At 43.2% G+C, this 19,635-nt stretch overlaps 1 protein-coding gene across 1 annotated transcript in view; it reads left to right on the forward strand.

The window, feature by feature from the left end:
* Positions 1–19,635, forward strand: part of SVIL (supervillin) — an 84,404-nt gene that overhangs the window by 54,267 nt on the left and 10,502 nt on the right. The window contains exons 19-33 of the mRNA XM_065400142.1: positions 1,057–1,234; positions 1,648–1,820; positions 3,302–3,457; positions 4,258–4,394; positions 4,899–5,046; positions 5,182–5,327; positions 6,757–6,932; positions 7,438–7,582; positions 7,986–8,262; positions 10,408–10,559; positions 11,916–12,021; positions 12,787–12,994; positions 13,667–13,800; positions 14,700–14,855; positions 16,009–16,152. Of these exons, the coding sequence (XP_065256214.1) occupies positions 1,057–1,234; positions 1,648–1,820; positions 3,302–3,457; positions 4,258–4,394; positions 4,899–5,046; positions 5,182–5,327; positions 6,757–6,932; positions 7,438–7,582; positions 7,986–8,262; positions 10,408–10,559; positions 11,916–12,021; positions 12,787–12,994; positions 13,667–13,800; positions 14,700–14,855; positions 16,009–16,152 (2,436 nt within the window). The remainder of the gene's footprint in view (positions 1–1,056; positions 1,235–1,647; positions 1,821–3,301; positions 3,458–4,257; positions 4,395–4,898; positions 5,047–5,181; positions 5,328–6,756; positions 6,933–7,437; positions 7,583–7,985; positions 8,263–10,407; positions 10,560–11,915; positions 12,022–12,786; positions 12,995–13,666; positions 13,801–14,699; positions 14,856–16,008; positions 16,153–19,635) is intronic.

A 19,635-nucleotide genomic window follows, 5' to 3' on the forward strand; every position in this document is an offset into this window, starting at 1 on the left:
GGTTGTACACTTTTTTTCATGATTCAGTCTTTGCAAAATTTTGTTAGTCACCACCTGCTATTTGTTTTGTAGACAACAAAAAGCCTTTTTAAAAATCGTAATTCTTTTTTTGTACTGTGTCATCCCCACACACACACCCCACATCTTTTCCCATTACATTCTTGCTTCTAGTTAGTGCTTAATTTGTAATGAAAGACATGCCAGGGCTCAAGCAATTTTTTTACATTCCTAACTGATACAACAAGCCCAGAGGTGCCGGGGCTATAAACTGCCAAGTTTAGAGGTGCCAAGGCTCAGCCCTGGCAAACCCTGGCACAAATTAAGAACTGCTTCTAGCAAATTATCCAGATAACATTATAAAGTCGTATCACCACTTCGGACCTTGCATAAGAACCTATCATTACTTATGATAATCTGGCTTCCAATGCTGGTTCGTTGTTTTAATCTTACTAATACCAAACCAGTGCATTGGTCATCTTCCCCACCCTCTTCACTGAAGTAATTTTTAAAAATCTTTTTATAGTGTCTTTTTATAATTCACTTTATAACTTGGTGTCTTTGATTATAAACTAAGTTGTCCCCACATCTAGACATTTCAGGTTTTCCCATCTTTGTTTTGGGACCAAGACCTTATTTTCATATTTGGCATTTTGTCAAGCATGTCAGAAATAAATAAGTGTGTTTACTGTTCACTGGAGGAGGTTAAAATGAGCAATTTAATGTGGTGAGGCACTAAAATAAGATCTGGATTGTGCCACTCTTATTAACCCTGAGTAGTGTCTTTCCCTACAAGTAACCTTGATACATTACTTGAGGTGAGGATGGCAGAATTTGGCCTTCATTCTTTAGTGTAGGAAATCCATGCTACTGAGCACCACAGGCCCTGCACGTATCACCGTTGTGTCAAGCTATCTCATCTTAGGCTAGCTTTTAAATTTTATCTCTCAGTTTTAAAAAAAAAAAAATGCACAGAAAAACAAGACTGCCACACACAACTTTAAGGTCAGAAACCCAGCATAGTATTTAAGAGAATCTTTCTTTTATCTGTATCTGCAGTTGGTGGGATGCAAGAAACCGTGCTAACGGTCACAGGAAAATCGGTGAAAGAGGTGATGAAGCTGGACGATGATGAAACCTTTTCCAAATTTTACCGTCACATGGATTGCCCCACTTCCACGGTGCCTTTGGAGCTTGATGAGGACTTTGATGCCATCTTTGATCCTTATGCACCAAAGTGAGCTCATTCTCTTTCGCTGTTCTGAATGAATAAATATAAATTTTTCCACGATGTCTTACAAATGGTCGTTGGTCTCCCCTTTTTACCGGTCCCCTCCCCTCCCATCTTTACCCCAATAGGAGAAACCTTCCAACTTAACCAAATCTTTGCCCAGAGTTGGTTAACTTTAATCACAGATATGCAGAGCTCGCCAAAATGTTCAGTTGTAGAAATTTTTTTTTAGATGTCTCTTAACAGTGGCCACATCCAATTCTTCTCTGGATTTCTGGAATACCCTTACGCATGCATCAGTGAGCTGACTTTAGCTTTAAATATCATCCCAGTACAGAGCAAGTCTGTAAACATTAGTGGCTTTTGACTAAGACCAATTATGTCATCTGAAGATTATAAAACTTTCATTTGCTGCTTAGGTTAACTTCTTCTGTAGCAGAGCACAAACGTGCCGTGAGACCTATGCGCAGAGCTCAGGCTTCAAGGAACCCCCTGAAATTGCTGGCTGCACGAGAGGACATTCTTCATGAATACACCGAACAAAGATTAAATATTGCTTTCATGGAGTCAAAGCGAATGAAAGTAGAAAAAAGTAAGTCAATTTCATGGCCCTTATGTGCCAGTATCTTTCTAGTAGTGAAGGGCTAAAAAAAATATACGCATAACACTCTCTGAGAGGTTTTCAGTTAGAAGGCTGAACATCGGTAAAATATTGAACCCCAGTGGAACAAGAAAGAAGTGGGGGAACCTTGAGGGAAGGTTACCTACTTCAGTACTCTGATACCAACTTTTCCAGTCTATTCAACCAGTGAAGAGAGAACAACACTGAGTTTTTGAGAGATTGGGTCGAGTTGGGAGGAGAGGGGCTGAACATGCCACTAGCATCTAGGGAGCAGATAAAATGCATGTTTAGTATGATGACCAATTATTCTTCTGTTCGGAAAAGAGAGCAAGTCTAGTTTGTCAGAAATAGACCAACTTTTATTCTTGTAAATTTCCCTCAATCTCATGGCCATAATTATCCCTCAAGAATTCAAAAGTGACCTCGTAACTCCAAACCATTAGCTTCCTTACAGAGTAACTGTATTCTGGCAGGAACTTGCAGTGAAGTGCATTAGTGACATTGTGTTCTCATGATAACCACAGTATTAACAAGTCACAGTAGTGTAATGTTTCTTCAAAGTTTATTTGGCAAACTATCATTACAGTGCATTGGTTAAGAGTTTCCCTTTTGTCACTGCAGTGAAGAGAACTAATCTTTATGTTGCCTGTATTGATGAAAACAAATTCTGTGTAGTATTGTACTTTGCAGTGTTATACTAAACAATCTGTTCCACCTTGTATTTAGCTGTGACACTCTGAGTACCTTTCCCAGACCTGAAGAAGAGCTCTGTGTACTCAGATGCTTGTCTCTTTCACCAACAGAAGTTGGTCCAATGAAAGATCTTAGCTCACCCACCTTGTCTCTCTAGTATTGTGATGTAATGTAAAGAGAAGCATTAATCTGAATTATAAACTTCTGAAATCATTTGTTTTGGTTGAGAAATAGGTGTTAATTGTGAAGAATTGAGATTCTTTTAGAACTTTACAATAAGCTGACTCTGAAACTTTGGAGTGTGTAAATGCCTGTTGTATCACAATGGCTGAGATAAATTTGAGGGGAATTGCAACTAATTAGTCTTGGCTTCTCTCTCAGCATCGTTAATCATTTATATTTGCATCACAAATGTACACTGCACTTCCCAAAATATTGAGTAAGATATTTCTTAAGTTGGAATTTCTGAAAATAAAATATGTTTGGTAAACTGATCGTTGACAGTTTACTATGGGATGATATCTAGAAACTTGCCTAATGATTAAGACGAGCAGAGTCTTTGGACTAGCTGTTAACTTTAAATTCAACCTGTTTTTTGTTGTCTTTTTCAGTGGCAACAACAAAAAAAGCTGAAAATGAGCCATGCAAGAAAAAAATCTAATAAAATATAGAAACGAAACATAATGTGTTTTTTTTGTTTTTGTTTTTTGCTTTTTGTGTCTCCTGTTTGGTTTTTTGTTTTGTTTTGTGTGTGTAAGTGTCTACAAACTCAAATTTCTCAGAAGTAGCACTTGCTGGTTTAGCAAGCAAAGAAAACTTCAGCAGCGTCAGTTTACGAAGTGTCAATCTAACTGAACAAAACTCCAACAACAGTGCTGTGCCATACAAGAAACTGATGCTGTTGCAAATTAAAGGTATGCAAGAAGGTTTTATATTATCAATATGTATTCATTATGGTAACGTCCAAAGGCTCCTCTAGAAATTGGAGCCCCACTATATTGACAAAGACCCCCCCCGCCCTGGAAAGTTTACAACCTAAAAGATTCAAGAACAAGTGAAGGTTATGAGTCATGGATATAACATGCCACGTAAATGAACATGGTGGTGACTGGCACGGCTTTGGTAAGGAAAGAGGAGAGGATAAACTTCAGGATTTCTGTTTTGCTGTCCTGTGGGGTTTTATTTAAATTTTTGCTTTATCTCCCTAATATTCGCCTCTATTCTGGTACCCATTACTATGCACTTTCCACTTGCAGTAAGAATACCATAATGCCATTTCAATTATTCTTGCAACACATTGTTACTGAGCCTAATCTCTGCTAAATACTACTTGTTTGGCAAGTCAGAATCTTTAAATCATTGATTATATGATTGTCTAGTAAGGCAATAAAGTAGTTTCACAAATGGAAAAGGCTATGGATTTTGGCTGCTTTTTATGCCATTTATTATTATTCTTTTTTTCTCCAGTGGGGTTTAAAATTGTCAAGGCAGGAACAAGTGGCAATATAGAAATATCAGTTAATAGAAGAAAACAAATTGTTTTCCCCAAGTATGAACCCTGTGTTGTTCTTTATTCATTCTTCTAATGAAAGACTTTGGGGAATGGATTATTAGTGCAATGGGATCAAGTTTGTCTTTCATTCAAAATAATTAGGTCTTCAAAGATTGATGGCAGTATTTTTAGGAATATAATTATCCTGGTTTTATATTTTAGGAAGAAGACATGTTCAAACAAGATTAGTTGAACCAAGGGCTTCATCACTGAACAGTGGTGACTGCTTCCTGTTGTTAACTCCACATTACTGTTTCCTTTGGGTAGGAGAGTTTGCAAACGTCATAGAAAAAGCTAAGGTTAGTCCACTAAAATGAGATCTCACTGGCCATTTCTTCCTTTCACATAATCACTCTTGATGCCAATTATCTGAATAGTCCAGTGCTGGAATATGTGCACAGTAGCATATCATTGATAATCAGTGGGAGGCAGATATGTCTTATTCCCCTAACCTCTGCATTTATTGGAAGCTGACGTGGGACATGCAAGTTGCAAAACCACAATAGAAAATAGGAAATCCTCAGGAAAGGGATTTGTATTCAAACAGAAAAATAGTTTGAATTGCAGGATGTCCTTTCTGTTTCTGCATTCATTAGGATCAGTTCTCATTTGAATTACAAATAAAAGCACTGGTGTAGTTGTCATTTTTCTCTCGCTTCTTGGTGTTTAATAAAAGAGAAGTAATGACCATTACCACTGTTACCAACCGTGCTGTCCCCTTTCTCACTCCTGCACTTTCCCTCGACTGAACGTGCACAAATGACTTAACCGATCCTATTCAGATAATTATGTTAATCTCTTAGGCATCAGAACTTGCAACTTTAATTCAGACAAAGAGGGAACTCGGCTGTAGAGCTTCTTATGTTCAGACCATAGAAGAAGGGATAAATACCCATACTCATGCTGCCAAAGACTTCTGGAAACTCCTCAGTGGCCAGACAAGTTACCAGTGTAAGAGATTTTATATTTTCACTATTTCAGCCCCTGATGTTTTATCATCGTAAAATAGCTGAATTGACTGTTCCAATGTAGAGAAATTTAATATTAGAACACTGAGTATTTATGATTTTTTTTTCTCTCTTCAAGCTGCTGGAAACCCCGAGGAAGATGAAATGTACGAAGCTGCAATAATAGAAACAAATTGCATCTATCGTTTAGTAGATGATAAACTTATTCCTGATGATGACTACTGGGGGAAAATGCCAAGATGTACTCTGCTACAATCCAAAGAGGTACAGTAAGTTACATTTAGGAGTTTGAATTTGGAACACTTAACACTTCCTCTGGAAGATACTGATGGTCTGATTTTCAGTAAGTTTGTAGGCACACAATTGCAAATACACGTCTGCACACTTACTGAAAATCAGGTCCTTTGTACTTCTGATACTTTAAACCCTTCGCTGCCAGAGACTGACCATCTGCAGAGCCCTTGGTGCCAAGAAAGTAAAGAAAAATTAGAAAGTATTATCTCAACACTGACAACTTTTTTAAAGACTTCCAACCCTTTTTGTCCATGGTGGGTTCTTTTGCTTCCAGTCCATCCAAGTCTAAACCAGATGGCCCTAACTTTTTTTTTTTCATCTCCCCTTCCCAAAACTCTTTTCCACCCTCAGTAAATTCTCACTGCAGCCACATCATCCAACCAGGAGGAATTGAAAGTAGGTTTTTAGAACAAGTCAATATTGCTTTGTGATCAGTAAGAGCTTTCAGTTCTCCCATGAACTCCCTCCCTCATAAGCAAATTCCTCTGTAGCATTCCTAGTACAGTAACTCCTCACTTAAAGTTGTAGTTATGTTCCTGAAAAATGCAACTTTAAGTGAAACAATGTTAAACAAATCCAATTTTCCCATAAGATTTAATGTAAATGCGGGGGGTTAGGTTCCAAGAAAAAAAATTGGGGCAGACAAAAGGCATTATATATTGTACTGTACTGTACTGTGGTTGGGAAGTGCCCCAGGCTTACCCCACACAGGCACAGCCCGCTGCAGGCAAGGATGCTAGGAAGCACCTTTGCAGCAGCGGCAGCTTCCCCGGAGAAGAACAGGCGCCGACTTTGCCGGGGAATGCTCCAGGCCTGCCTCTTCCCGTCCCCGCTCCACTCCAGGCCCACCTCTTCCCACCCCCACTCCACCTCCTCTCCAGAGCACAACGCGTCCCTGCTCCTCTCTTCCCCCTCCCCCCCAAGTCCTAAGCGCTTGGGGGGGGGGGGAAGCGCTTGGGGGCGGGGGAGGAAGGCGGAGAAGAGGAACTTGTGCAATGCTCCCTTGTAAAGTCACTGCTCTTCCGCAGAATCTTGCAAGCAGTGGACAGAGCAGGCAGCCAAATTACGTTATAAGGGAGCATTGCACAACTTTAAACGAGGATGTTCCCTAATTGAGTAGTGACGTAACTTTGAAACAACGTTAAGCAGGAGGACGTTAAGTGAGGAGTTACTGTACTGGCTTACCAAATATGCAAGTAATCAGGCCCATAAGTCAAACCCAAATGCTATGCTGTGGCTGCTATTTCATTGTCGGCTCCTTTTGTCACATAGGACATTTGTAAGTATTTGTTTCGCTACATTAATTATATCACAACCTGGCCAAAGTTATAGTAAAGAGTTTTTGGTATAACTGAGCATATTTTCCCTGCAGTTAAATTACTACTGTAATTATTTCTAGGTTCTGGTTTTTGATTTCGGCAGCGAAGTATATGTGTGGCATGGGAAAGAAGTCACATTAGCACAGAGAAAAGTAGCATTCCAGCTGGCCAAACATTTGTGGAATGGAACATTTGACTACGCCAATTGTGACATAAATCCTCTAGACCCTGGAGAGTGCAATCCCCTTATACCAAGGTACCAAACTTACAGCTGTTATAGTACTTTTGCTCTCTTATTGATACACTGGGGACATACATTATTGGGAGTTAATGCAACTGAATTTCCTTAGGCTGGGTCAGTGTGTAAATGCCAGCTGCCATTTTTCTTTGTGGAAACAATGGCTTTTAGTTGCCATGAGCCAGCATGATATAACATGTAAAGTTGTGCCAGCTGGGGAGCTGTGTATTGGCAAATAAACATTCGGGGAGGCGAAATCTTTCAGGCTGCCTTTGTACATCATAAAGAAGAAGGTACACAGCTGTTTGCTTTCCTTTGCTGGTCACCTTTAAAATCCTACATCAAGTCACTGGCAAATGTTTGATATCTGAATAGTTTCAAACTTTATAATTTGCAAACTAGAGTAAAGACTTAGAAACCTGTATTGAACATGAGTTTTCTCAGGGATGTTTAAACCATTTGATTTCTTGCATATATGTTACAGTGTGTAATTTAATCCAGTTTTTTGTTTTTTCTAATACAGAAAAGGACAAGGGCGTCCTGACTGGGCTATCTTTGGCAGACTCACAGAACATAATGAGACCATATTGTTCAAAGAAAAATTTCTTGATTGGACAGAACTGAAGAAACACAATGAGAAGAACTCTAGTGAATCTCTTAACCAGAAGGTAGAGCAAATAAACTTACTGAGTATTTTCAATACTTGATTTGTGTGTCTGTAATGGGAAGACAATTTTGAATTCAAAACATATAAATGACTGATATTCATCAGCAGAGACGTAAGTTTTGTACTCAGTGGTCTAAACTGCTTCCTTGATCAGTCTGTCTTTAGAATGTCAACCAGAACAATATCATTGATTGTAAACCCACATACATGCTCTTAATCAACTAGTGTTTGGGGGGTTGATCAATGCTTCAAAACTGGCTTTAGTACAAAAGGAAAACAGTAAAACTGTGTCACAAAGTATCGCATACATTTGCTCCTTGTATATTTATAATTAAATCGAGTAAGAAGAAAAAAAGCTAAACGTAGACCAAAAAAACCCCAACCTGTTACATGTCTTATCACAGGAAGACTCCAGGTCTGACTTTAAACCATATGATGTCATGCTAATGGTACCGGTGCCCCAAACTACGGTTGGCACAGTCTTGGATGGAATAAATATTGGCCGTGGCTATGGATTTATTGAAGGAGAAGATGGGAGGCAGTTTGAAATTATCACTGCCTCCGTGGATGTCTGGCACATCCTGGAATTTGATTACAGTAGGCTGCCTAAACAAAGCATTGGACAGTTCCATGAGGGAGACACGTATGTGGTTAAATGGAAGTACATGGTGAGCACTGCAGGTTAGTGAACAACTGAATTTCTTCATGCTAGATATTGATGTCTGTGGCTAAAACAGCTAATGTTATAGCAAAATCCAGAGCTAAATTTCCTTGCATGTGATGCATCCCACTAGGCAAACAAGATAGGAATTCACTTACAGCATGTGGCCATTAAACGAACTTTGCAAGCAAGATATGAAGTAGAATTCCTGGTAAAACCATTGCTGTTTTTCCTCTTCCTCACACCAAAATGTAATCTGTGCCATCACACAGCAGTTTGCCATGTATTAGCTTACTTGCATCCAAATTGCAGTCGCATAGTTTTGGTTTGCAAAATGGCTTGAATGATGATATCAAGAGTAACTGTAATCTTCTTTAACTTAGAACTGAATCAGGTAGGGAGCTGGACTAGAGGCAGTGCTCTGAACTGACTTGCAAGAGATGTAGGTTTAGTTCCAGGTGAAGCCTTTGCCAGGTAGTGGAGAGAGGAACCAAGGGGGAAGCAAAAGTCTGTGCTAGACTGTGAAGTCAAAGTGCCAGGAGGGAAGGAATCTCTCTTTGTGCTGGCTCTCCAAACACTCATCAATGCATTTCAGCCTTGATTTGAAAATTCTTAACTGTGCTCCAATTAAAAGACTGATTGATTAGGCAGATCTCTAGCAAACAACCAACTCGGGGTGATCTTTGTTGAGGTAGGGGACTGGTAGGGCTGTGCTTCACTCCATGCTTTCAAAATGGGGAATGAACTCCAGAACAGGAGATGGCCCATTGGTAAGTAAAGTACGAACAGCCCCACAAATGAAAAGTGTGTTCCAAGGGGGCAAGCCCTAATCAGCCACAGCACAAATATGGCTTCACTCTTAAAAGTAGTGAGAAAATGCAGATTAATGTGTGATTGTGGAGTCAAGATACTAGAGAATCCAATTAGAGGACAAAAGGGTGTGAAATTTGAATCTGAGAGTAGCTGTAGATGAAGTAAACCCAGACACACATGCTTTGTTGCAGAAACTTTTGAATAGAAAACTATCTGACTTAAACATGAAACCATGAACTGATTCCATATGTAAACAAAACAAGAGAGAACCAACTTCTCGCTCCTTGAAGAATTTGGGGTGGTTGTTTTTTTCCTTACACTTTGCAAATAGTTTGAAAGTACAAATCTGCTCGGTTGGGCTGGTTTTGTCAAAGGAGGCACCGCCTTTCACTGTTTTGAAGGGTTTAGGAGGAGACTGATGCCAAGATTTTCAAGTAACTAGTGATTTTGGGTGCCCAATTTGAGATGACTTTAGAGGGCCTGGATTTTCAGAGTGATTGTTCAGCACTTCTGAGTGTCTGGTAGGTGTCAAAATAGATTTAGGAGACTAACTTTAAACAGTTTTTGAAAATCTTGTCCTAATTGTGTCACAGGTTATTCAGAATGTTCAGTAACTAAAGTAAAGCTTTCCATCAAGGGTTTTAATGTAGAACTTGTCTTTCTTCACACATGCTTTTGATTACTAATTGTAAGATTCAGATAATGAATAAAGGTCTTTTTAAAAAAAAATATTCTTGGCTCCGAGTCCTCTGCTCAGACTAACATGGAGCATTTAGTTAATTGGAAAATGAAACTTTTACAAGTAATCACGAGACTCTTTTCATGGAAGTAAGTTATTAACTTAGTGTTCTCTGATTGTCATAACTTGGAATCCCCTTGCAGTTTCCTTTTTTAATATAATTATACCAAGAAGAATTTTCGTGTTCTGCCTTTAGCTGTCTCAACTGCTGCTGTTTCCAATATCGTTCAGCAGCCAGCTAATCTCTTGCTGCCAAAGAACAGTGTATTATGGAAAATGAGACACTGTGCTTTTTTTGTTGTTTGGTAACATGACTGGCTACACCATTCCACGTTGTCTGATTCTCTCAAGTGATGTTAATTATTTTACATGATCCTTCTGGTTTGGAGGCCTTTGGCCAGTCAGTGGAGTCTGTGCGTGCAGCTTTACATCCACCAGATGATGTCCCTGTGAAGGATTGGCACATGCATCTTGCACTGCTTGACTTAATGTTTCTCAGATTGTGCGGGTAGTTAGTGCTGCACTGGATTTCACATCACTGAGCTGGCTGGCTGTGCACTCCACAACGCTAGCAATAGCTGTTTTCCTTCAACGTGAGCCATTTCTTTTGCAGTTGGAAGCAGACAAAAGGGAGAGCAGCAAGTAAGGGCTGTTGGAAAAGAGAAGTGTGTGTACTTCTTTTGGCAAGGGAGGCACTCCACAGTGAGCGAGAAGGGCACATCGGCACTGATGACTGTGGAGCTTGATGAAGAGAGAGGAGCACAGGTGAGCTGCCGACATACCCACTACATAGAAACTGCTATGGGAAAACTGTAGTAAAAAATTCTAGTACTGTCCAAATGCCCACATTTGGTGAGTAAATGTGGTGGTGGGATTTGGGGATCATCTTTTTTTTTTTATTATTTTTATTTATTTTTATTTTTTTTTGCTCCCTTCTAATGCAGAAGCCGTACTTATTGCCACTACATATACATATACAGCCCCCCAAAGTCCCCTTTGGACTTGCAGAACAACATTCCAGCATTGTAAAAAATTTGCTTCTTTGTGGATTATGTAATTCCAAGATCTGCCTTCTGCGAAGTCTGAGGAAGAATGTTCCTTCTCTCCTTCCCCCTGCTGTAGGAAAAGGCATGACTTGTAGATACATCCCCTGCCTTCAGGTTCAGAATCCAATTAAGGAATTCATATTCTGTCACACTACAAGTATCCGAAGAACTGCAGCCATTCTGCTAAGCCCCATAAGAAGCATTTTCTGCCAGGCCAAGACATAAAATTGAATTGTATTTGCAAAGTATTGTAATGACATAGCTTGGGGAGCAGGCACGGGGTGAAGGGCGCAAAGGACATGATCTCATTTGACACCTCCCATACCAAATTCTGTGCAAGTGATTATAAACCAGTCTGTCCTATCCGTTTAATAAGCAGCAATGTCAGTTCAATAACGACAAAACTTTTTAAGGCTTCATAGAAGCCAGCATTTTAAGCAATATTAAAGCATATTTGTACAAACACTTCCTGACTTATGCAAGCATTCTGTTCTGGAATGCCTTGCGTAACTCGAATTTTGCATAAGTCGGAAACGTATACCCGACCATTACGCAAACCCACCCCCCCAAAAACCTCCTATTACTAGCTTACGGAACTTTTTCCTAAGTGCAGATTTGTGTAAGTCGGGTTTGCGTAACCCGGGGGGCATCTGTATATGATTTTTACAATCTTCATAGGGCTGCCGTATAACTATTGTCTCAAAATGTCTCAGTTCTTTCAGAAGAATGACTCCTGCCATTAATGGACTCCAATGCTATTTGAAAATAAACCAATTTAAATTACATATAGTCAGTGCTAATTATCCTCTGAAATTTAAGATTGCTGAACACTGAAACATGGGTACAGGTTCCTCTTAGTTATGCAGTTCCTAACCAGAACAACATGTACGAGTCCCACTGAATGTTGATGTATTTGGCAGCTCAAACAATAGTCAGCGTTTTAACATATTAGAAAAACCACCCTTGTGGGTGGCCAGGACTATACTATTTTTAATACTCTGCCAAGAGGCAGTTTTTCCTCAATCTTTAAATTCATTTGCTGTGGTTTCGGTATTGTGGTGCTCTCCATTTCTAGGTACAAGTGCTTCAAGGAAAAGAACCACCATGCTTTCTGCAGTGCTTCCAGGGAGGGATGGTTGTGCATGCTGGAAGAAGGGAAGAGGAAGAAGAAAATACACAAAGTAAATCACTTATTAGATACGTTTTTTCTGCTTCATGGCCCTCCTTTTCTGGAAAAAATGGATTTTAGATGAAGGCTAAACTAGCACTCATTCTATAACAACGGGAATAGTGGAGCTTCTTCTGTAGATGATCTTTGTCACGGGGCTTATACTCATGCTTTCACTTTAGTTCACTCCTCACTTAAACTTAAAATGTGTTTTGTCAACCCAGGAGCAAACAAATTCATTTTGCTGTACATACATTTAAATTGTCCCCTCTGCTTTAAGATGCTTCTCTGTTTTACATGGCAAAAAATGATTATTTGATTATGAACTTGCAGTTTTGCATGTTGTCATTTTGGACTTCTATTACTCAAACAAAACAAAGCTGCTGTGACCTTTTTACCACACACTGCAATTCCTACTGTGTATTCTGTGAACACTAGGCAAATTCTTTTCAATCCAGTGGCAGCTTGGAAAGGCTGCAATTGTATTGGGATAAACCTGAACTTGACTTGATATGCCTAAATATTGCAGTTCACCAAGTGGAGATGACATTAAAAGATAAGGTACTATTATTATATTGGTCCCTTGTTCACCCTAAATAGAAAAGGGGGAGGGTTAGGGAGCAGTGATAAAACTGACTGAATTTCCTTTTATCACTTTGTGACAGTTTAAGCTTGTGTAATGCAATGCAGTGCTTGCCATTTATCCTAAAAGATCTTGAATTAGAAGTAACTTTGCCAGAATGTAATAAAGTTTTCGTCCTGTTTGTGCCCATTCCAGGTGACTGGAGGCTGTACTGTGTACGAGGAGAAGTTTCCATTGAAGGAAATTTACTTGAAGTAGCATGTCACTGCAGCAGCCTAAGGTCCAGGACGTCTATGATTGTCCTCAATATAAATAAAGCCCTTATCTATCTGTGGCATGGCTGCAAAGCACAGTCTCACACAAAAGATGTAGGAAGAACAGCAGCCAATAAAATAAAAGAACAGTAAGTAGCTGACTTATAGACATTTGTATTTTGTAGCTGGATTATTAAATGTAGCTGTCTGCCAGAAAAAAAACAGCAACCCTCCAGTAGCACTGATCGGGAGTGGGTTAAGAGGTTGCAGCAAGGCTGTGTGTTGGGACAGGAGGAATGGACAGGGCACCTAGTTCATTATGTGCATATTCTGATTTTCACACAATCCCAATAGGGTGAGATATACTTACTGTTCTTGCAGTACTGAATTGCCATTCCTGTTAAAGAATGGGAGACCGAAAAGCATCTAAAAGTAAAGATTCAACTATGACCTAACAGAGGTAATAGGATAAGAAAAAGCCTTATGAGAGAGAGGGTATGACGAGGCTAGGGAAGGAAGCTTGCAAGAGGCACTGATGGGGGATGGAAAGGAGAAACTGAAGAACTGGTAAAGAGCTCACATGAGCATTCTCTCACGCTCTGCATATATGATCAGTCGTACAAATAAATACCATTACTGAAATGTCACACCTTACATTGTTGTTTCCTGTATTGATTTTCATATGGATTAGGCTGGCAAAAAGGAAGTGCCAGTGTCCAGAGAGTCAGTCTTTGGACTGGCTTGGGTTGCTGACAAGTGCATGAAGCTGTATGTTGTTGGAAGTAAGGGTATTGGGTTCACATCACTTGTTTGTATTGCAGATGTCCATTGGAAGCTGGATTGCACAGCAGCAGCAAGGTGACAATACATGAATGTGATGAAGGGTCAGAGCCATTGGGATTCTGGGATGCATTAGGAAGGAGAGATCGAAAAGCCTATGATTGCATGTTGCAAGGTAGTATTGCAGTCCAGTGATCTTCACCTACATGCTACTGTGTTGTAGGACTATAAAATACATTGTTTTTTTAGTTGAACACATTTCCGTTGTTGATGTGAAACTTTAGCAATAGTCAGGGCCCTGGTGAAGTCAAGAAATGACTGGAGAATAAAATATGCTTCCTGCCACACACAAGTGAATCTATTGGTGTCTGGGGATGCAAGGGGCCGGAGAGTGAAGTGTCCTCCCCTCACACACACGTAGAACAGAGCAGCAGTTAACTCTTAGCCCACCAGATATGTTGCAGTTCTCCTCTGGAGGGATTGGATGATGGTTTTGTGTTTAATCATTGACCCCTCTTCTGGAACTGCCAACAAAGATGATAGTTGTGGGACAGATTTACAATATGAAAATCTGTCAGTTAAGTAGTAGATATGTGAAGTAAGCCTGTCTCACAAAGCCACAGAACAGTCCGCCACCAAGGGTATGTCTAAACTGTAATTAAAAACCCATGGCTGGCTCATGCTAGCTGACTTGGGCTTGCAGGGCTGTTTAACTGCAGTGTAGACTTTCGAGCTCTAGGACCCTGTAAGATGGGAGGGCCCCAGGGCTCAGACTGCAGCCTGAGCCTGAACGTCTACACCCCAGTTAAGTAGGCCCTTCACCCGAACCCCATGAGTACCACTCAGCTGGTGGGAGTCTAATTGTAGTGTGGACATACCTCAAATGGCTGGTCACTGCTAGCCAGGGTTGGATTCAAAATGGTGGCTAAAGCTAAAATGCTTTCTATCCCAGCCATTGCCAGTCTCCTTTCCTGATTATTCAAAAGCCAAAGTGTAATGTAGCAAGCGTAAATGCAGCTTTTCAAATTAACTTTGTCCTGTTGTACTAGACATTTTTGTCTTTTGTTCTATTAGATCCTGGAAAGTTTAACTTCACCCCCCGCCTGTTCATCCTCAGCAGTTCATCGGGAGACTTCTCAGCCACTGAATATATATATCCTGCAAGAGATCCCACTGTTGTCAGTTCCATGCCATTCCTGCAGGAGGATCTCTACACTGCCCCACAGCCAGGTACAGAAGCAGACTATTGATGTAAATACTGCACTGATCCCAGCTAGGATATCCAGGAATAAATGTCCCAAATACAGAGACCCCTAGTATAAAGTTATTCTAACATGTAAGTAGAGAAACGTACTGACAGGAATTATTGAACAATGGTGACCTATAAAAGTATTCATGCAACAAGCAAGTAGGGAGGGAAAAGGCATAGTCCCACACTGCTTTGCACTGGGATTCAGTAAGCAGAACTCCTGGGGGAATTCTGCACCTAAATATTTTGCGCACAATATGTTAAAATTCTTCATATTTTGTCAAAATAACATTGTATGATCACACCAGTTTCAGTTATTTTGGTGATTTATTTCAAAGTACCTCTGAGCACTAGAGTCCCCCAGGAGTAGAAAGTTAAAGAAATCCCTACGACAACCCAGTTCCTGTTTCTCTGCATCCTCCCTCACAATGCCCAGTTGCGGGACCAGACTCCCATGCCCTCTCCCCCCTAGAGCCCAGCTGTGGGGCCCCCGCAAGCCAGACACCCACATCCCTCCCACCCAGAGTCCAGCCTCAGGACACCCCCCAGCCCAGACACTTGCACCTCCTCTCCCCAGTGCCCACCTCCAGCTCCCCCTCCGCCCCAGCAGTGTCCTGTATTTGCAAGCTGGGAAGCTGGGCTCTGCCTGGTCCAGCAGTCCCTAATGGCAGCCGGAAATTCTGCACAGAACATTAATTCTGCACAAATTCTGCATTGTGCAGTGGCACAGAATTCCCCCAGGAGTAAAGCATGGGTCTGTTCAGATTTAATTAATAGCAGTAGTGCTTCAGTGTGTGTAAAACCAGGAGGGGTTCAACCTTTAGCAACAAAAGATTGAAATTTCCACTTTGCAGATACTTAAAACCAATTCAACGTATTTGTACCCAAACTATTACTAAAGAAAGCACACTGTTTCCTGTGGGGAACCAGAGCTCAGCCTCTTGCTTCTTGGGTTTACAGAAATCTCTGTGGATGGATAACAAATGACATTGATGGCCTCTAAGATGAGTCTCATTTGTCCAACCAAAATAGGCTGATTTTAGTCAAGGCTGTGCAGTTTATCTTATGGAGAAACCTAGTAAAACATATACTGACTAAATCTCTGGTATTTTTGGATCTTCTTTGGCTGTATAGCACTCTTCCTTGTTGACAATCACCATGAAGTGTATCTTTGGCAAGGCTGGTGGCCTGTAGAAAACAAAATAACTGGATCAGCTCGAATCCGATGGGCTACAGACAGGAAATGTGCCATGGAGACAGTACTCCAATACTGCAGAGGTAATAAGAAAGCTACTCTGTGCCAGTGTTGATCCTGACTATTTTAAGGTTTCTATAGTAACGCTCACCAGAGTATTTAAGTGCTCCCCAGGTAAAATAAATCAGCAAGGGTCTCTAGTAAACTAGGGTGAGGTCCCTAGTAAACTTCAAGGAATTTGTCTATTCTTTCCCCCAATCCTTCCATCAGGATTAGAGGCCTCTGTTGGGAAGCAATGTTTTATTGTATTTAAATCATCTTGCTTGTAATGTGAGTGTACTTCCTCAAAGAGGGAAGTGGGCAGATGGTGGATTAGTCTGATCTCTGGAAATTCATGCTATTACAGAACCCCCTTTAATGCTGAATGCTGTGGCTCCAGCTCTAATGTGCTTCGTCCTGGGTTTTGTAAAGTGTATTGTCCCAAAGGAATGGTTGGAGATGCAATTGCTGATGTAACTGGGTTCTGATTTGTTGATGGCTTTGAAAATCAGGAACAAGGCTTTGAACTGACAAGCTGGAAGCTGACTGGGAGCTCGTGTAGGGAGCAAAGCGTGGGGTGATGTGCTCACAGTGGCCTGCCTCACAAAGGAGACAAACAGATATGATCTGCACAAGTTAGAGCCTCTGCACTGCTACCACATTTAGTCCCACATACAGTGATCCAAGCTTGAACTGATGAATGCGTGGATTGCGGTGGCTGGATTCTGATCTTGGATGAAGGGATGGAGTTTCCTTAGAAGAAGGGGATAGAAAAAGGCTCAAGCTTGGAGATGAGAAGAAAAGGACCTTGAGGCGTCTCACCTCTCTGACAAATAGGGGTTGGATGATGGGATATCTTCATTGGAAGAAGAGCACATTGACCCAGCTGTTATTTCAGAGCATTTCCTCCATCTGACCAGCATCACCCCAATTTGGTTTGAGCCAACCCTTCCCAGTTACAACTAAAGAGCTGATCTCTTGTGGCATTGTGACATCCTCGATGGCATTGGTTTCAGCTGTGGTAAATGAACTGTACAACTCACAGCTGAGTCAGTGGCACCTTCCAGCTTCTCCAGTGGTTTCTCTCATATGTGAAAGAGCTGGAGAGGCGGGAGGAATAAATGTTGAACTCCACGTGTGTGGGCCCTTGGGGAAGAAGGTGCCAGTGACTGATCACTGCTCTCTGGGTCCGGGTAGGAGAGGAATGATTGTCATTATGCTACTGTGCCATCTACTCCTGTTGTGTCACCTAAATGGATCAGTAACACCTTGTGGCTGAGTGTGGAAAGTCACCGAAAAGCTGAGCATTGAAACATGACGTGTATCCATTGCTATGCAGAAGTCCTCTTCCTGTGCCACTGGAGCACTCTTTGTGCAGAATTCTGATGTACATCCAGGATGTTGACAGATTTTTTTCACGTGTTGGCCTTGAGTTGTTTCCAATTGGTCCTCTTCGCCGGCTAAGTCGAAGGGCCAACCGAAGGCCCGAGGACGCTCCCCGCACAAGAGGGTAGCACCCGCGAAGACCGCAAGTGCTACTAAGGCCGTTGCGGTCCCAGCACAGATCCCGGTGCCAGTGGCTGCGGCGCCAAAAGGCCCGTCGAGCCCCGGGATAGGCGCATCGAGTGAGGAGGAAGGGCTGGAGGAACTGTTGGAACAGCCCTCCACCCCGGACACATTTGGGGCAGCAAAGGACCTCATTGAATTGTCCGCTGAAGGCACCCTCCGCGCTAAGGACATTCCGCCGAGACTGCCATCCAAAGGCAAGCCGGAGATGATGCGCCCATCACGGTCGCCATCTCAGCACCGTTCGCGGCGCCGATCCCGGTCGAGCTCCGCCTCGGTGGACTCCCGGCTTCCCTCCGCGCAGCGGGCCGCACAACCGTCGGGCCCCAACAGGCGCGAGACACCGGCCCAGCAGCCCTGCTCGAGCAGGCACCGGGACGTTTCGGTTGCGCGATCCCTGAGACCGTCCTCCCGCAGCCGTTCCCGGTCCCGGGGCCACCGGTACCAATCCAGGTCCAGGTCAGCACGGCGCTACTCCCGGTCACGAAGGCACCGCTCTCCGCCCCCGGACCGGCACCGCCGTGGCCCTCTAGATCACCGTCCATAGTTTCGGAGGTGGACTCGGGCCATTCCAGCAAATATGCCCACAGAGCGCAGGCCAGTAGGGAGCACGAAGCCTCTTGGCAACCACAGTGGGGCCACCCAGGGCAATGGCCATTCTGGACCCCTTGGGCCTACCACCAACAAGGCCCCCCGTCCAGGACCTCGAGATCAGGCCCCTCAGGACACCGGTCCCGCTCCCCACGGTGGCGCCCACCCTCCCGCAAAGAGGCCACGGACTCCAGGCCGCCAGAAAGGGAAAGGGCTGACTCGGCACCGAGCCCGGCACCGTCCCAGGCCCACGTCAGGGAACGCACTCCGGAGGAGCACCCTGCTGATGGGGAGTTGCAGGAGGAAGAGGACGCACAAAAGGCCATGACCTCCTCCTCCTCACCAGACGAAGCCATGGCGGGCACAACAGTGTCCGGTCCTCCCCCGATTGACCATCGGGCACACCAGGACCTGCTCCGCCGAGTAGCCCTCAATTTGGGGTTGCAGGCAGAGGAAACTGTCGAGCAGGAAGACCCTATGGTCGACATTCTAAGCCCGGAGGGCCCCTCCAGGATCGCGCTCCCGCTCATAAAAACGGTCCAATCTAATTATAAGACTGTATGGCAAACACCAGCCTCCACGGCGCCTACCGCAAAGGGCGTAGAGAGGAAATACTTCGCCCCATCCAAGGGGTTTGATTTCCTATTCTCCCATCCAACCCCATGTTCGCTGGTCGTCTCTGCGGTCAACGAACGGGAGCGACATGGCCAACAGGCCCCGGCCCCCAAGGCCAAGGAGGCAAAACGCTTGGACTTATTTGGGAGAAAGGTCTACTCGTCCGGAGGCCTCCAGCTGCGGATCGCGAACCAACAAGCGATCCTGAACAGGCACAATTTCAACTCCTGGGCATCGGTGTCCAAGTTCAAGGAAGCCTTGCCTCGGGGCTCGCAACCCGAGTTTGCTGCCATAGTAGATGAAGGGAAGGCGGTAGCCAAAACCTCCTTACAGGCCTCACTTGACTCCGCTGACGCAGCCGCTAGGACAATCGCGTCAGGAGTGGTAATGAGACGCTCGGCATGGCTGCAGGCTTCCGGCCTTCCCCCAGAGGTGCAAAACACTCTCCAAGACCTTCCTTTCGAGGGTTCAGGCTTGTTTTCGGACCAAACGGACGCCAGACTACATAGCCTCAAGGACTCTCAAGCTACCCTCAAGTCGTTGGGGATGCACACCCCAGTGACGCAGAGGAAGCCCTTCAAGCCCCAACCTCCGCAGAGGCAGTACCACCCTTGTCCTAGACAGGAACCGTACCGCAGGAGGGGCAGGGATAACATGCGTAGACGCAACAATACGCCTAACCAAGGCCAAAATCAGGGCCAAAACAAACCGCAGCCGGGAAACAAACAAGGGTTTTGAAGCTGCGATCGAGGACA

The sequence above is a fragment of the Emys orbicularis genome, chromosome 2, assembly GCF_028017835.1.
Source record: "Emys orbicularis isolate rEmyOrb1 chromosome 2, rEmyOrb1.hap1, whole genome shotgun sequence".
In the NCBI taxonomy this organism is placed as follows: Eukaryota; Metazoa; Chordata; order Testudines; family Emydidae; genus Emys; species Emys orbicularis.